Source organism: Pogonomyrmex barbatus, unplaced genomic scaffold (genome assembly GCF_055798465.1).
Source record: "Pogonomyrmex barbatus isolate J1 unplaced genomic scaffold, ASM5579846v1 scaffold15, whole genome shotgun sequence".
NCBI classification, from domain to species: domain Eukaryota; kingdom Metazoa; phylum Arthropoda; class Insecta; order Hymenoptera; family Formicidae; genus Pogonomyrmex; species Pogonomyrmex barbatus.
In genome coordinates this window covers 6,500,979-6,519,981 of record NW_028297111.1, presented here as the reverse complement: position 1 = coordinate 6,519,981, position 19,003 = coordinate 6,500,979, and the positions used below count along the sequence as shown (strand labels likewise).

At 26.9% G+C, this 19,003-nt stretch overlaps 2 protein-coding genes and 1 long non-coding RNA gene across 6 annotated transcripts in view; 1 reads left to right on the top strand and 2 right to left on the bottom strand.

The window, feature by feature from the left end:
• Positions 1-3,284: 3,284 nt before the first annotated feature.
• The window catches only part of LOC105434168 (uncharacterized), a 15,883-nt gene continuing 164 nt past the window's right edge, over positions 3,285-19,003 (top strand). The window contains exons 1-7 of one of the 4 annotated variants that reach the window (XM_089073377.1): positions 3,285-3,424; positions 7,450-7,757; positions 9,591-10,185; positions 11,221-11,286; positions 11,427-11,554; positions 12,021-12,211; positions 13,123-13,583. In XM_089073377.1, coding sequence (XP_088929503.1) covers positions 7,527-7,757; positions 9,591-10,185; positions 11,221-11,286; positions 11,427-11,554; positions 12,021-12,211; positions 13,123-13,189 — 1,278 coding nt within the window. In that variant the 5' untranslated portion in view covers positions 3,285-3,424; positions 7,450-7,526 and the 3' untranslated portion in view covers positions 13,190-13,583. Of the gene's footprint in view, positions 3,425-3,450; positions 3,591-7,449; positions 7,758-9,590; positions 10,186-11,220; positions 11,287-11,426; positions 11,555-12,020; positions 12,212-13,122; positions 13,584-19,003 lie in introns of those variants that run through there. The other 3 variants (XM_089073376.1, XM_089073374.1, XM_089073375.1) reach the window with 3 other exon arrangements.
• On the bottom strand, positions 3,344-4,271 carry LOC148937337 (uncharacterized). Its single transcript, XR_016138477.1, has 2 exons — positions 4,170-4,271; positions 3,344-3,475 (listed from the first exon to the last, which is right to left on the bottom strand). It is a non-coding gene; the product is annotated as an uncharacterized LOC148937337 (long non-coding RNA).
• Positions 14,355-19,003, bottom strand: part of gbb (glass bottom boat) — an 18,430-nt gene continuing 13,781 nt past the window's right edge. The window contains exon 6 of the mRNA XM_089073378.1: positions 14,355-18,986. Coding sequence (XP_088929504.1) covers positions 18,726-18,986 — 261 coding nt within the window. The 3' untranslated portion in view covers positions 14,355-18,725. The remainder of the gene's footprint in view (positions 18,987-19,003) is intronic.

The window sequence follows — 19,003 nt, the reverse complement described above, 5'->3', positions numbered from 1 at the left end:
GTTTCAAATTTGCTGTCATATAGCAAGTCGTTGCAAAAATTAATTTAGACGAACTCGGGACAAGGTGAGACAGCATTTTGTCTGTCGCGTTGAACTCAATGGAATGATAATTTTGATAATGACATATCGATAATGACATATCGGCAATATGTCAGCATCAATCTATTATTCACAACTTAACGACAACTCGTGTTGTTAATTTGTCATCCGCAATTACCAACATGTCGATAGCAAATTGACGACAACTTGAAAGCAACTTGTCATCATCGGTATGCTATCCACAGCATGTTAACAACAACATGACGGCAACATATGCCGTCAAACTAATGAATGCTGCATATGCTGATAATATGCTAACAAAATGTTTTGTGCCAGTTTCCCTGATAAAAATGACGAACAGGATCAGAAACAGACAAGATTTCTATCGGTTTCTGTTAGCTATCTGTATACTGATAAAATGAACAGCTTACAATGTAGAAACTGATAGAAATCATGTCCATTTCTGTCCAATTCTGTCCATAACTTTTACCAGGGTGCATTGTGCATTGTAAATATTTCAAAACAACAATATTTAAGAGGTAATAGAGAATATATAAACTTATTATTTTCGAAACGACAACGTGTGTCCAGAAATATCGCATTGTTTAACAAAATGCCAATAAAATTATATCAGAAGAAATTTTTAAACAGATTTCAAGACGACAAACTGTTTCAAAAACGCTTCTAATATAACTATAATATATTATCATTTAATCTTTACTTTTAAGGCACCAAGAATATCAGAATAAGATTTCAGAGCATCATTTCACATTTCATTATTTCATTAGAACATTATTAAAAAATCTCAAAATATAATGTAATGTACGTATGTATGCTTTTTATTCTATTCTGTATGGTTTTTAGTTACAAGGAATATAATTTACAACGAGAAACATGGCTATTTTCTCGGCAAGCAGGATCTTGGTTGCTAAATTTTTTAAATGAAAATTCAGTTATATCACCAACTACGCGTCACTACAAGCGGTCTTCCAAGTTGTATAACAATTTGATAATCAATATTTTGATATTGATAAAAATCTCTTTTATTATCTCCTCCATAGGAAATATATATTGCTAAAAATATTAAATAATATAAATTAAAATTATATAAATAAAAATATATAGCGTAGTTGGCTGTTTGAATTTATTTCATTTAGAAAAGGACCCTGCATAAAACCACGTTTTTGGCCCTCTGTAAAATTGGCTGAAATTTTAGTATGTATAATATGTATACACTCGCGCACACGCATGCACGCACGCACGCGCGCACACACACACACACACACACACACACACACACACACACACACACACACACACACATACACATCTACAGATATGTGTGCTGAATAAGTGATGAAAATTAGTATATATATATATATATATATATATATATATATATATTAGTATATTAGTATATTACTTGTTGTTACTCCAACATTTTGAAACATGCTTTTGGAGCTAAATAGTAACATACTATTTAGCCCCCTCTCCACACACAAATACGCACACATGCATAGACAAACACATATACACATATACACATAAATCTTTCTCAAATATATAGGTAAATCGCATATTATTATCTAAAATTTCTTGATTTATTATAAAAAACCGATTTGGAACATTACAAGAATAATAGTAAAATACAACATTTCAAATGGCTAGCAAAAAAACTAGCCATTTTTAAATTTTCTTTGTGCCTAAGGAAACTTGATCAGTAAGTCAAGAAACTATAACATACTAAAATTTCAGCCAATTTCACAGAGGGCCAAAAACACGTGGTTTTGTCCTTTAGTAACCAAAATCCTGTTTGCCGAGAAAATGACCATGTTTCTCGTTGTAGTTTGTTAACATGTACTTGACTTATATCTATGTATTATTTATTCTCATGTCGGCTAAAAAAGACGTTTGACACATTATTTATCTGAATATTGTGATAAATATTACCTTAGCCTCAATGGTCTAGTGGATAAGAAGGATCTCCTCGGAGAGCAGACCAGGTTCGATCCAGGTTCGATCCTTGGCTGAGGTGATATTTTTCGCAATATATATTTCCCCCTCTGGGGGGAATGGGATAATAAAAGGGATTTTAATCGATATTAAAATATTGATTATTGAATTATTATAGAATTACTACGTTGGAAGACCGCTTGTAGTGGCGCGTAGTTGATATAACTGTTTGAATTTATTTTATTTAAAAAATTTAGCAACCAAGATCCTGCTTGTCGAGAAAATGACCATGTTTCTCGTTATAGTTTGTTAACATGTACTCGGTTTATATCTATAGAATGTAATTTAGTTGCGTCCATTTGACCACGTGCTACTCATGAGTGAGCGAATTCATCCGAATAGAAAAATCCGATTTCATTACGAATAAAAAAAGGACTTCTTTCAGAGCAATTTTGATTTAAATTCACAGAAATCAAAATGTATACTTTTATAGAATCCTTTTACTGAAAAGAAATTTTTTGAGTTTATAACAATTATTTGTATTGTTTGGGTTTGAATTTTTGCTTTTCATAAAGGTGAAAATCTCGAAAGAGTTGGATTATTTCTTCTTACTGTTTTTTACATAGTTTATATGAGAAAAATATTACAAATAAGATTATTAGCAGTTCATACTTGTGTAGTTAATGTTATATATGTAATCTAAAATATACTAATTTTGTAATGCTCTATAATTTGTTTAATTGTTCTAATATTTATTAAATATTTATTATACTAAATTAAAACTTATAATAATAAAACATTTTTATATTAGTTTGTATTTTTATAATAGTTTGTATTTTGTAGTTACAAATAAAACAGAAATATTAAAGAAAATTTAGAAATATTAAAGCTGTTTGTTCTTTCTCTTTAAATGTTGATATTTTTGTGATAAATTGGCTGCTGACACAACAGATTGATGTAAATTTAATTTACATCGATTAATTTTAAAATTTATTTATAAAAATTTCTTAGTATTACTTTTATTTTTTTTTAAAAGCAAAATGATTTTTTATATAAAATTTTTCACTATTACTTTTATTATTTAAAATCTTTTTTCCTAAAATTCATTCATATTCACAATATAATAGGTCTGTTTTTTTTTTTTTTTTTTTCCTGCACGATTTTTCTCCTTATTCTTCCACACTAAAAAAAGAAATGAACGATGCAAGTTTAGTTAAAAAAACAGGTCTAATATGTACGTAACTGAGATTTAGCGTCTGCTAGCACTGACTTTACTGCGCATGTGTAAGCATCTCCAAACTGCGGGGGACAAGTAAACAAAAGATCTACCGCGTCTCATTCGGGCGGGTCAGCTCCACTCAAACTGGTAACGTTCGGTCGATGGATCTATCGCGTTTGTTCAGCTACAAAGTAGAGCGGGAAGTAGGTCCAAGTAAGTACACGTGCCGCTTGCATTTGTTCTAATCATCGAATCTTCAATTTCCTGAATTAAATTGTGTATTAGTATCATGTGAGATGACACATGTATATTTTTTATTTCATTAGCTCTTCAGATTTGAATAAAAAACTACTCTCTACGAAAATGACGAATCGAACAGGTTAGGAGGCACCACTTTCAAGAATAATAATTTGAAATTGTGACAAAATAATTCTAAATAATAATTCTCTCTTCAAAAGCTTTTCTCGATTAAAGAAATAATATCTTTGTTGTATATGTTTTTGTATATGTTTTTATTAATTGCATTTCGAAGAAATGTAATTATTAAATAACACAATAAGAACATAAATTATTAATTATAAAATAATGTTTTAATAAAAAAAATTTACGGAAATTATTAACCATTTTATACAATTAATTGTATTTATTAATTGTAATTAAATTATTGTATACAATTATAATATTACTAAGATTTTATTACTTAATTAAAAGCTGTGATTAAAATGTGTGAGTTAAAATATGTGATGTGTAGGAATATTTGTGAATTTATAAAAATTTTGTTTTTCAATATTTATTATATTTATCATATAATATATTTTTTAAAGAAAATTACTTGTAACACACAATGTAAGAGACATGTAAAATACTTCTATAGTCCGAATTCTATGCAGAAACATATACATAAATAGCAAAATATAGCGATAAATGTATTGTAGCTACGGAGCAACATATCTTATACCGCAATATTATATATTGTGTTGTCGAAATTCCCTTGAAAATCCTGCTCTTGAATATTCTTTGAGCTATCTTTAAACCTGTTGCAACCGAGTTGCAGCTCCATTTCCGACTAACACAATCATGTTCTTATGTCGCTTATCAATAAGCATCGTAAACTCAGCCAGTTTCATAAAGTAGCGTCCACACGTGATAGCAAGAAAATCGAGAAAGAAAATTATTTATGAATGAACATATGATGAAATTAAGATTGAATGCAATTCCTATTGCCACACGAAAAATCTATAAAATTCTATTGTATATTTATTTACTCAAATGCAAAAATGCAGCGTCGCGATTGACGAGATATTCAATTAATTCAACATTTCGAATATCTTGTTTTAAATATTTGATTTTGAAATTTTAGATCATTAAACAATTTTAATTTAATTTTTTTTTTTTTGAACAAAAATGCCAAGGAAGAATATATTATCTATTATAGTATTTTCTAATTTTTAAAATTATGTTTTTATACTTAAGTTAAAATACTATTGAAGCAAAATTAACTAAAGGAAAATTTAATTAGGAATGATATACTGTTATTTGATATTATTATTTATTTTTTCTCTGAAAAATTTAAGCGTCAGGAAAGGAATATGCAAAATTGAAAACATTTTATGATACAAAACCAATTGTCATGAAACTTGATAAAGTAAAATATGAAGAAATCTGAAGAAATCAAAATCGAATGATTAAATAAGTGGATTCTGATATGTCTATATTAAATTTCATGATGATTGGTTTTTATACCATAAAGTTTTTCCAATTTTACATACTTTTTTTATTTTTCCAATTATTGGTAACTTAAAAACTTAAAAACTATGAAAAAAGATTTTTTAGCATTAAATAATAACAAGGAAAAACACTAGGATAATTATAATTTATTACAATAATATATTGTTTATAAATACGTAAATTTATAAACAAAAATGTGCCACATATATAGTATACACACAAATATAGTAAATACAAGAGAGAAGAGACGTTAGCATATCTTCTACTAGCGTGACATGTTTTTTGAAAGATATTTTATCATAGAAATTGATAGGATAAAATGTCTTACCGTAAAATTTTTTTCGTTTTTCATTTTTTTTTTTAAAGAAGTCTTTATTTTTCAAATGAAATATAATAGATCTTCTTTCCGAAGTACAACTATATTAAAGATAAAAACAGCAACATAATAAAAATTCTATAAATATTTCCTCTTAGACAATTTTTCTTTAAGCACAATATTTTAGAAAAATATGAATATAAAATAAATAAAGAACAAGTGAAAAAATAAATGTATTTAACAGGTGTAAAATATTAATTTTATATTAAATAACAATATGTTAAATGTATATAATCTAATGTATAGTATTCAATTCGCTTACATTCTACGATCAAGATTTCCTGTAATATATATTTAAGTATATTCTTTTGTTAATATAAATAATTGCAGTTTGACTACTCTATTCTCGCAAAAAAGAAAAAAATTAATAAGCTGTCCGAAGATTTGAGTTACGCAAATTAACATGATATTAATGAGCAATTCTAGTCTATTAGGTATTCTATGTCTTTTGATTGTATATATAATTTTCAAAATATATTATTAAAATATATAAAAATCATTTCACACTTTGTACATATGTATATAAAATGTTATGCATGCTTTGGGTTTTTTGCATTTCAGCTCTTATAAGTAAAGAAGAAAGATATAATTCTAACGGCTTTGAGCCGCTACATTTCAAGTCGGTTAAAAATAACAATACATAATTGGTGACAAAAGCCATTGTTTTTAAATTTATTTAAATTATTCTTTGAAGATCTTATTTTACTGAATAATGCCTATATTTCTAGTTTTGTCGTATCATAATATGTCATTTTAAAATCAATTATCATAATCTTCATAATCTCATCTTAAAATCAATTGTGCTTCGATACTTTTATTTTTATTTGGTAATTTTATCATCTCTTTTTTGAATAAAATTCAAATTTGCTTATTTATTTAAAATGTTGTTTAGATGTTATTAATAGAGTTATGTCATTAACATATTATCGATGAATTTTTTTGTAACTAAAATGAAACAAGATAAATGTATTAAGGGGCATATTTAGGGCTGAAATAAAAGATTCGAACATATTTACGAATAATTTAAAGCTAAAAAAAAGAGAATCAATTCGAATATTTCGGACAGTTCGAATTTAAGCAGTGATTGATTTAATGATAATATCAACTCATCATATGTAAGTTCGGACAGTTTAAATAATTCGGAAACATAATATGCATTGAAAATAAAAAAATACTGTTTTAAGAATTTTTTTTTAAATTTAAGTTTAAATTGTTGAGTTTCGAATTTTTGAATTAGTAATAAATTCAAACAATTCTAATTTTTTGAACATACTTTCAATTCAGAAGATTTGAATTATTTGATCTTGAGATTCGAACAATCTGAACTATTTAATTATTTGATGTTTCCGAGTATTACACATTATTTTAACTATACTTAATATTAAAACAAACTATTATTAAATAATTCCTAACTAATTTTTTAAAATTGGAAATTATTTTTATGTCATAAATTACGATAAAAGTACACGTAAATAACCAGATAGATCCTATAAGATTTGCAGACTCAAATCCTAAAAGGAATATTTGTATTATTTGTTTTATTTTCTATTTCAGAATTCTGAAACATCTTATACTAAGATCAAAAAATATTTTCATATCACAAAGTTTATGACATATATTTTATTTATATATCCTTTTATTTATACTTAAATAATCGATCAATATAAAGATGATATAAAGAAAAATAAAAGAGGAAAGAGAGAAAAGATATAACAAAATTATATTTACCGTGCCTCGTGTGTATGTGTGTGTGTGTGTGTGTGTGTGTGTGTGTGTGTGTGTGTGTGTGTGTGTGTGTGTGTGTGTGTGTGTGTGTGTGTGTGTGTGTGTGTGTGTGTGTGTTGTCTTTCTAGCCATCTCATAGGCTACAAAATAAATTGTTAGCAATGAGATAACATGAGATTGATTGTAGATTTGAACAAAATAATAGTAAATGAGTATCAAGTACATCTGCGTTAAGCTGATGTTTCATACGTAATGAAACTTAACGAAACTTATTAATGGAAGAATGTATTAACAATAACACAACGAATTATATTTTTGAGTTTATTTCTATTAATAAATGTAATAATAATTTTTTTATGTAATAATGTAAGAATAATTACATGTTTTGTTGTATTTGAACATATTTCAGACACACATGTTGAATTCAGAATAACATACCGGCAAGGAATTTTTTCATGATTAAAAGGGATCAACATTTATGAAAAGATGCAGGAAGATACATCACCTTTTTCATCGTCTCCATCGCCTCCGTTAAATAATGCAATAACCAACTTAGAGAATAAGATAAACCTAAATCTCAATGTGAAACGTCAACGTATTTCCAAGACTGTAAAGGTGTACATCGTTTTTTTCACCATCATATTCTACAGTATATTGTTCTTCCAAGTTTGGACAATAAAACATCTGCAAAAACAAATACAAATTCTAGAAGCACAGGTAAAACTTTCAATTTTCGTAATAAGAAATTTTCTAGATATTCCTTTAATCTAGAAAACCGATCGGTCTTTCATGCCTTTGTTCCTTTTCTTTGTTTTTTTACCTGAAACACGTGTTTACTATGTCAAGTGAAACGCGTCTGAAAAGTAACAAACTCTGAATAAGCACGAAACTGTGACACAATTATAACACGCTTTGAATCTCGAGTATTAATCATCCACGTTTCTTTTATCGCATGGAATGCGCATACGATGAATGTCGACGATATTTTTGTAGCTTGATCTACATAATCATGTTGGCGTAATCATGTGTCAGATGAATCATAAAAAGCAAAATCATTTAGCGTCATCTTTTTACGTGATATCCAACGTTCATTGTTTCTGACACCGGTTTGTATATAATGTAATGTCTCCGCCCAGCAAATTTTGTATATTTTGTATATTTTAAGAGTTGGAAGTAACGCATTACTTGTAACGGTGTTACCATTACCGGTTCCTTTTCTCAGTGACAAACTAACATAATTAACTAATTAACTAATTAACAATATTATATTTTTTATTAGTAAATTTAGTAATGACAACACGGTTACATTTTTAAAATAATAGTAACAAATGTATTCGTTATTTTTGTCGTTACTTTGCACACATAATGATATGAAATAGGTATATCGAACCTTAATAAAAATTTTCAAAATTTGATGAAAAAGTAATGAAAATTATAACGATTTGTTACTTTTTAAATAACAACAAGTATAACTTTCTAAAAATAACTTTCTTAATCCTGTTTGATTCAAAATTTAAATATAAAGGTAAAATCATAAATAATACGGTGCAGTCCATAAGTTTTGAGCCAAAATTGTATAAAATAAAGTAAAATCTCAAAAACTTATTTAAAATTTTTTTTATTTAAAATGGAATTCTTTACAATCAATTCATTGCTCTCCTTTTGTTTTTGATTATTGCATTGCAAATATGTACTCTTCTTTTATGATTGTCTTTATAGTTAGTTGATTAATCGCAGCGGCTTGAATTTCTGAAATATCGTCAAATCGTAATTTTTTTGATTGTATTAAATTTCTGAATTATTGCTAATTTATCAAATACTTTGTCGGGAGCATAGACGAAATCATCACGAGTGATTAAACAGCCAAAAATTCAACAATATTCCAGAAATTCATAGCTCTGTGAATAATTAATAAAATATCATTGTAAAAAGAAGAATACTTAATGATGATACACATATTGAAAATAAGAGTAGAACTATATCTATATATATATATATATATATATATATATATATATATATATTTATATTGATATTGATTCTAAAGACTCTTACTTTTAATTAAAAAATATTCGAAATATTTTTCTAAAGTAATTATTTTATATAGCTATTGTCTTAAAAACTTATGAATTGTACCGTGTAAAAGTATATAATAATAGCATGTTTCGTAATATAATTAAAAATAAAATCATATCTTCATGGCAGTATATCGATTAGTCCATTTTTTACTTTATTTTATATACAGTATGTAGTTATATTATTTAAAAGTTTATATCGGATGGCATTTATTTTTTACAAGCATTTCAAAAGATTTTTGATGGCATCTATTACGAACGACCATGTCAATCAATATATTGATAATTTATTTGTGCAAGAAATAATGCAGTCTTTTACAGTTGAAATAACATAATTATATAATTCTTTATCGTACCATAAATTTATTAAATTTATTTCTAAACTATTCTCTCGGGTAGATATAATTTATACATTTTAAATCTTAGAAATTTAATTTTATTTCAAATTAATATTTTCTCCCGTTTCGTATTTTAGGTGGATTCCCTCACATCAGTATGTCGTTCTCCGAGGACTCATACTGATTCGGGATATTCTCCAACGTCCCAACGATTAGTAGATTATGATGATTCTGTGATATCAATAAAATCTTATTTTGTCGAGCTCTCCAATGTAACGGAGATCAAAAGTGATAATAACTGTAGCAACATTATGACAATTCCTTGTGTTAATAAAACAAGTCTGAATATTATAAAACGATCAACAGATAAAGGAAATGTGAGATTTAAAAAAGATGCCGAAATACACGACAGAAACATCTCAGATCTTAATGTCATGACGCAGATAATATTTAAAAAAAAGAACCAATCTAATAGTTTTAACAACAAACAAAATTTCTCGCAATTTGAGACAACGACGCAAGATGGATTAAATGATTATGAGTTGAGAGAGTTGGAATCGAAAAAAATACAAAGAAACAAGGAAATAACTAAAATATCGCAACACGAAAAGAAAAAAAATAAAAATAAAAGACTGTGCAAGAACGAAGATAAAATATGGCAACAGGGCGAAGAAAAACAGAAAAACTGGCGATGGAATGGAAGAGAACGAAAACGTAATCGCAATCGATCAAGTATATTTTCTTTCTTCATTAATATTAATATTCTTATTCTTGTGACACAGAAACGGACTTAAGGTGACACTGGAGAGACAAGTAATTTGATGAAAGCATCCATACATATGCACGTTGTATGTCCAACATACGTAAATTCATACATTCATATATACATGCATACATACACTCATACATTTGTGCACATGTTATGAACAAGTTTTTGTGTACACTTTTTATATCACTATTATCAGGCCTAAAAACTCAATGTTATTTCTTCATGTAATCTACTAGTTTAGTAATACTAGTTTTATAGGTACAGTCTGCGAAGTTTTTTATATGAAGCAAATAGCTAATAACTCTGGACGCCCATGTTAAAGTAGCAAATGATAAAAAAGATTGAAATTAAAAAAATTTTTCTCATTCATGACGCGAATTTCATATAGTAAATATGTATTAATGCATGAACTTTAATTGTGAAAAAGGATTTCCAAAACTATAAAAGTACTACATAAAAAAAATTGCTACGAAAAATATCGCATTCTATCAGCCCCGATAGCCAAACCTGAAAAGACAGATTATGCGCAAAGTCTATTATAAATTTTTGATGCTAGAAAGCTAACAGATTCTGTAATATCTGACAATGTTAGCAAACTGTTGCCAGAAACGTGACAGAATCTGTTGACATTCTGTGCCAGTAGATTGGCAGCAGAAATCGAGCAGGACCTGCGCGACACAATTTGATGGCAGGATCTGCTCAATTTCTGTTGCCAGTCTGCTGACACAGAATGTCAACAGGTTCTGTTAACAGAATGTAAGCAAAATGAGAACTCAGATGAAGTCAATCTGCTAACATTTTCTGATTAAATCTGTTGCTAGTTTGCCAACATTCTGCTAACATTTTGCTGACGGGAAGCAATGCAGACGAGTTCAGCAAAATTCCCTTATTTATTAGATTTTATATCAAATCGACTTTACTTAATCGTCTAACGCTAAACTCATGTAATTTATATGATGGAAGTCAACTAGATTTAAGAAATAATTTTAATCTTATAGGTATGTTAGTTACATTCGTTGGTGCAATACCGGAACAAGAAATCCCAACCATTACAAATACTGAAGGTATTTATACCGAAGATATTTAATAAGCAAAATTAGCAAATTAGAAGTATATTAACATTTCGTCAGTAAATTTAACAACAACATAACATGTTGACAAATTGATTGCGCTTGAGATATTTATACAAATAATTTTTTTTCAGTTTATATCGGTCCTTGGATCAAATATCAACCGGACAGCACTATACATGATTTCAAGAACTTTCATTTAGTGGAGAATAATATGTCGATCGAAATTGGCCAAAATGGTTTATATATAATTTCTGTTCAGGTAAAAACTATCTTGTTTTTTTCAACTATAATAATACTAAAGCATCGATTATTTGATTTTCATGTATCAAAATTTATTCCGATAAAGATATTTACAAATGACAATGCATCTTTTTTATTCTCACTGCGCATATGTGACGGATGTGGCTTCACATAGCATATATTTTTTACTAAAATTTCATTATTTATGCCTAATATTATATTTAAAACAAAAATCTTGATGATCTCTATGATCTCTTAGCGAAAAATTGGGAAGAAATATATTTTCATCCGAAATATAGAAAATAAAAAACTTTCTTTCTTTTTTTCTTGGTTGATTATAACTTATCTATTAATAATTTATCTATTTTATCATTTCATTGTTATTATATTTCAATTATAGCATTTACGAGCATGTATAATATTTATATCAAACCGACGTTTGTATTTTTGTTACTGATAAAAACTGATAAAAAGATTTATTACAGATTTTTTACAAAAACATGGAGAATAATTCTTACTGGATACTATTAAATTCTCTAAATTCATCAACAAAAAAAAAACTCGTGACATGTAGCACTCATTCAGATAAGATAGCAGAAGTGTCCTGTTACACAAGCATAATTGCATATCTACGAAAAGGCAATAGATTATCTTTACAGCAAATAGAATCGAACAGGTAAACACAAAGATATATAAACGAAATATTTATTTTTTTTTAGAAGAATTTATTCTTTCTTTTGTGACATTATGAAGTAAATTTTGAAAAAATTAGACTATTCAATGCATCATTCACATAATTTTTATAATATCACTTGATTTATTAGAAATTAAAAAAGGTTATATTAAGGCTCCTGAATATTCAGCTAAGAACTCCGCGGTGAGGATTGACGGTAGAGACGTACCATCGCAATGAAAAATGAGAAAAATGAGAAGCTCATTCATCCTTGTTCATCTTATCCTTGTCCTTGTTCACCTTTATATAAGTGACAATACAGACAACGAAATTTTTTATTGCAGCTATTTTCGTTATTATGTTCTTAATCGTGCAGATGTGACTTGTTTCGTACTTACCAAATTCGTAAAAATGGGTGGCAGCTAAAATTATCTTTGGACATTACATGTAAAAGCATTTTTTTCACTTCTTTCAACAGCTGTCAAATCATCGTGTGTTTTCTGTCTGAACAGGCTGCATTTCACGTTTTTACCTTTTTATTGCTACTTTGGCTATTTATTGACTATCACGAAGAGAAAGGATAACAGTCGCCCATTTTCACAAGTGTCTTAAAGTCATATCAGGTGTTATTTCAAATATCTCTTTATTTGCAAAATTAGTGCAATAAACTTTACTGTGTCATTTCTCGCTTATGACGTGACGATTCCAATATGGTCGCGATGACTACTCAGGAGCCTTAAATATGTGTGACTGTGATAAAAAAAATTATATTAAAACCATGTGAACTATATGTAAAAATATTTCTTGGGTATTTTATTTTATCACTTGTTAAATTTACAGTCATTGACTTTGTACGAATATATAACGCCTTTGGAATGTGAAATAAATCTCAATATGACATTTTGCATTTTTAGATTGATCAATTTGCGAGTTGGATATAGTTACATACAGCTTACACGGCTTGATAACAAATGCTCATGAATTATAAAATAAGAGTAAATATATTTTAAGTTAAAGAACTAATAATATAGAAATAACATAGAATAATAATAATATTTTAACTAAAAGAACGATACCATTTATAATGGTATATAAATGGTAAATCGAGCGTTGTGATTCATAGGATTAGAATCTTTGCTAAACTTAATGAAAAATTAAGATATAAATTGTACTCTTAATTCTTTAATCTATGAGATAATGAATAGCTTAAGATACATATTAGAATACATGTGATACCATGATGTTACTATTATATTTCACGAAGTAACATATTGACACATATATGTAAATCAGCATTATTTACATCAGTAAGATGTAATAAGTTATTTATTTAGAAAAGTTCAAAGTAAGAGTCCAATTTAAAACAGAGGAAAAAGATAGCAGAATCAATCACATATCTATAATAATAATTACAATTGACTTTCTCTCAGGTTCTATTTCATAAGCACTATACTCATTTTTTAATATTTCCTAAATGGACAAATATGTCCCAAGGTTTTATGGAGAATGTATAATGAATAATCATGATAATCAGAGAGTTGTGTATATCTTTAAATGATTGTGTAAATTACAAAAGGAAATTTATAGTTTTCGACATGCGAAGTTGCAGACTCTAGTGAATTTCCTCCTTGTAATTTTCAAAATACACTTGATTCCTCTGATTATTTTCATTAATTCATTTGTTTATAAATTTTGGATTGCATTATATAAAAGTATATACTTTTATATAATGCAATCCAAAATATATATACAATATGTAACAAAAGTAAACAGTTTATGTATTAACAAAAAAACATTAAAATGAAGATAAATGTTTAATTTTATACAATAAATTTATATTAATATTTATTCATATTATATAAGAATATAAGTAACTACTTAACTAACTAATATAAGTAACTACTTAACTACTTAACTACTTAACTAACAAAACTTTTATTAAGATTCTATGTAAACAAAAAAATTAAAACTCAAATTATGTTGTGAACGCATATTACAAAAGTAAGTAAACAAAAAATTTTATAAACAAACTAATATTGCCATTGACACAATGATTGCTATTTTAGTGTAATGACAGTTTTTAATGTAATGACAGTTTTGCTAATCGATAATCGCAATCTGATAAGGAAAGCGTATATTTTTTACGTACATTTTTCAATAGTAAATATCGCCACATTTTTTTTTATTAACTATAATTCCTTAATGTTTCATGATCTTCTCTGCGTAACACGCAATTTTAAAATAGACCACATATTTTCTATTGGCGAGAAATCAAGACTTTGTGGAGGCCATTCTAATATATTTATTACACTTTCTTGTAAATATTTGGTAACGATTTTCGCCTTGTGCATCATCTTGTTGAAGAATAAAATCATTTCTTATCAGTCGTTTCTCTTTTAAAAATTATTACTTCTTTTAGTAAGTTAAGGTAAGAACTTGAGAATTTATTTTTCTTTTTAAAATTATAATTTTTCCTACTCTAAAATGTAACATGCATCTCCTAATCTTAATACTCTGTTCTATTGATTTTAATGTTGGTTTGGCACATTGGAAAGATAAAAATTCTTGTCTTCTCCAGACATATATCCGTCTATAGCTATATTTCAGTTTAATGAATTCATCAGTCCAAAGGGCATTTTTCCAAAATGTCAACAGTTTTAACACATGTTTATTGTAAAAGTCGATTTGCTTTTTAAGATTTTTTTTTTATTCACGTAGGATAATTTCTTTGCGACGTGTTCGTGTTTGCCCGATACATGTAATCGACGGCGAATATGGTATATTCTTACCTTCACATAATAATTTTAAACATATTGTGGGCGCAGATAAAAAGAGATCTGATGATGAAATATTCATTATTTTTTTATTTATTCGAACATCAGTGACTTTTGGACGTCCTGATTTTGGCAGCTAAAACTCATCCATCATTCTTATGCAGCAACTATTTTAAAAATGATTGCCAGTTTTATTAAAAATTCGAGTAATTTCTCGATGTCTATTTCCCTCATTTTTTATTTTAATAATTATTCTTCTCTCCTCGTTGGTTAAATGCTTCTTTCCAAGCCATTTTTTCGTGTTAATCTTAAAAAAAGGAATGCCAAACATATATTAACAAATAAAAAAAATATATTTTAATAGCAATATAATCCAAATACATCAAAATGATTGCTAGACTCTATGAATTTATAATATAATATAGATTATATAAAAATACATCTTACACAATAAAATAAAAACTCAAGATGTTTACTTATTTTTGTAAGTCTTGTAAATACCCTGATTTAATAAATTCGATATAATAAACAAAATAAATTCCTTAATAATACAGGAAAAACAATGAAGAATCATGCTCTGACATTGCCTATTACCATTGCTTCAGGTTTTAGAAAAAAGTATTCGAATATTAAAAACATTTACATGTTTACTTACTTTTGTTACATACTGCATTTTATACATATGAGAATATTTTTTGTTAAGTAAATATATTTATAAATCACATATTTTGCTTCAGGAATAAGACCTATTACAAATGTGATGTTATTGGTAATTAGTTATTGATAAATTCAAAGTTGTTCATTGCTCAATTATATATACATTTTACGATAAACATTTTTTATACTTTTTAAAATAGAATAATAAAAAAATTTTGTTACCTTTTTATATTATAATTAAATATTAAATTTGATACTGTGTCAATGTGATAAGTGTCTATGTAAAAAGTTATAAATAATTTCAATAAAATATTTTAATAAAAGATCTTATATTATTGCTTGTAATCTATTGCATTTTATGTGCATATTATCTATATTATCTATATTATCTATATTTAAAGATTTATATTAAAGTCTATTCTGATTTTATAGGAGGTCAATGAAGAAATTGCGAGTTTTATTTCTGGTTGCCCCTTCGCATTTCTAGAATTTATTTGCATTTGTGCATTGAATATGAAATATAGAAATATAGGAAATATATACAAAAGTATATTTACAATGATGATATACAAAACTTATGAATTAATATGAGCATGTAATAATTGTTTGCTTTTATACATGCTATAATTAATACACACTAACGAATGTCATCATTAATAACTTATGTAACTTATGTTTGAATATCTACGTACTCACAATTTACGATATAAATACAAAAATTATTTGGTAATCGTTGGTACATTAAAAAAAGTATTAATTTTCTATCAAGGACTTTTATTATAAGTCAGTGCCCATTTAATCTTTTTAAGAAAACAGTTTGTTTCCTTTCTTTTTCAATATTATTTCTGCACTAGAAATTTCCAAAACTCAATGATTACGATCGAATATCCATCTAGATAAAATTTCTCATTGTATGTGAATCAGCTGAATGCTCAGATAAGATCTTGCTTTGCTCTCTTGACGTTTATGTTTGCCATGTAAGAATCATGTTAAAATGAGAAAGCAAGCAAGAGAAAAAGCAATATTTCCATCTTATTATTTCCATCACGTCATTAAAGTAAGATTAATTACTCAAAAAAAGTTTCACTATAAGGATACTATTTAAGCGTTCATTTTTTTAACTTGATAATATGGACATTCGATTGTTCCTCCGATGAAAAAGTTAAAAAATGGTGCGTATTCTCAACAAGATGAATCCATTGGATTCAAATATAGGATTCAAAGAAATCGGAAAATCCAAAGATTTTATCGTCTCAACTGCTATCTTATTTGTCATAGGCTGCGATTCATTTAGGACAGCAATGCTTCGAAGCATTTGATTAATTGATTAACACAAAGAAATATATATTTTGAAACAATTGTAGCAAATGGATTGCAGAGTTAATTATTTTAAAATTTATCTGACTGATTAAATCATTTTGAATACTCTTAAAGCTATTTTTTATATTATTAAAATAAAACTACATAATAGCTTAAATAAAGTGTTATAAGTTATTTTTGCGGAATTTATTAGAAATTAGTGATAAAATTTTTTTTTAATCTTTCACAATTTTTAGGAACTTTTTATATAGTCACTGCTACATTTTTTATATAATCACTGCTACATTTCTTTTAGCAAAAAAAATCTTCTATTTTTTAAATGGAATCTCATGGAAGAAAAGTTACACTAATCAATGTAAGTTTTTCTTTTCTACAAAAAACAATTATGACGTTAAGCTTAAACATTATTAGTTAAGAAGTTATTTTATACTTGATGGCATAAAATATAAAATATCATGTAAAATATTCAATTTTAGTAAAATATATTATAATAAAATATAAATAACATTAAAATATAGATTTATGATTGTTTCTTGTAAAAGACCGTATGTCGATTATGTGTGTTAACAGTCATGAAAGTCTATTTAAAAAATGAAAAATTAATCATCATTGCTTCTCGAAAATCCGTACTACTCACATATAAATTCTAAAATATAAAAAAAAACTTTCTTGCTATTTCTAACAAATTCTAAAAAAAATTGCTTATAATGCTTTATTATGGACTATCCTTATAATAATATCTATACAAATTTTTTTATTCTGATATTGGAACAAAATTAATACCATATAGATTTTTTTAGAATTTTAAAAATGAATATAACTTTCAAATTTATATACTATTACTAGATTGTTCTATTTCAAGATCAGAATACAAAATTTTTGTAAACTATTATTAAATAACAATCTATTCAAGCATGTTAATTTATTAAAAATTATTTATTTAAAAAATGATTATTTCAACTCACAAAAATTATTTTTTAACATGCGTGAATATTTATAAATTTTAATGTAAAAAGTCCTATTTTTCTCCCTTCCTTACTTTACAATTCTTTTAACATTTTTTTCACTGCAATCACACTTCTGCTTCTCCAAGATTATTATAATTTTAAGCTCCAAAAAATCTCAAGAATCGAGTAATAAAATATTATAAAATTTTATTATAAAATTATAAAGGAGGAAGTCTAAAAATGGCTAATTTTGGTCATGGCCAAATGGCCATGAACGAACACTTTTGAAAATGCGTGATACGTGCGTGCCTGTGTGTGTGTGTGTGTGTGTGTGTGTGTGTGTGTGTGTGTGTGTGTGTGTGTGTGTGTGTGTGTGTGTGTGTGTGTGTGCATTTATTTGTGAATCTTCTGAATAGTGTATTCTTACAGTGTTTAATATGTTAATATGTGTTAAATGTACACATCAGTTTTGAAATCGTTATCGTTCATTAGAAATAAAATGAGATAAATTTTTTTACAAAACGTTCAAACAATCTATTTTATTATTTTGGAAGATTTTCTCGAGTAAATAATAATTTTCTTAGATAAATAAGCTTTCATTCATGAATATATGAATTTTCAAAATGATAATCTGCATGATATCAGAAAAGATAAATTAAAAATGTCCGTTTACAGTTAAAATTGATCATTTTTAGACTTCCTCCTTTTGAAAGCACCTACAAAATTATTATTAAAAATGAGATTAATAAATTATTGTCCGGTTTAGTTTCTACGCATCTTGATTTTATCGTAGATTGAACAACATAATGAAAGAACAATTTAATGACAGCCGCAACTCTTAACAACCATATTCTTGTACTTTTTAAGGATAACATTGCTCTCATCCAGGAAATATAATACGGATATAGCGGAAAGTTTGGTGGGCGCACAGCATGGTTTAGGTACCTTGCCTGGGCTCACCAGATGCACTAGAGTCTGGACTATCGCGTGGTTGGTTGCATTCATATGAGCGTTCAAGGGAAAGTTGCATTCCCCGCTGCAATAATACGCATCATACCCATCCGGCGCGATGATCCAATCCTGTACAACAAAATAAA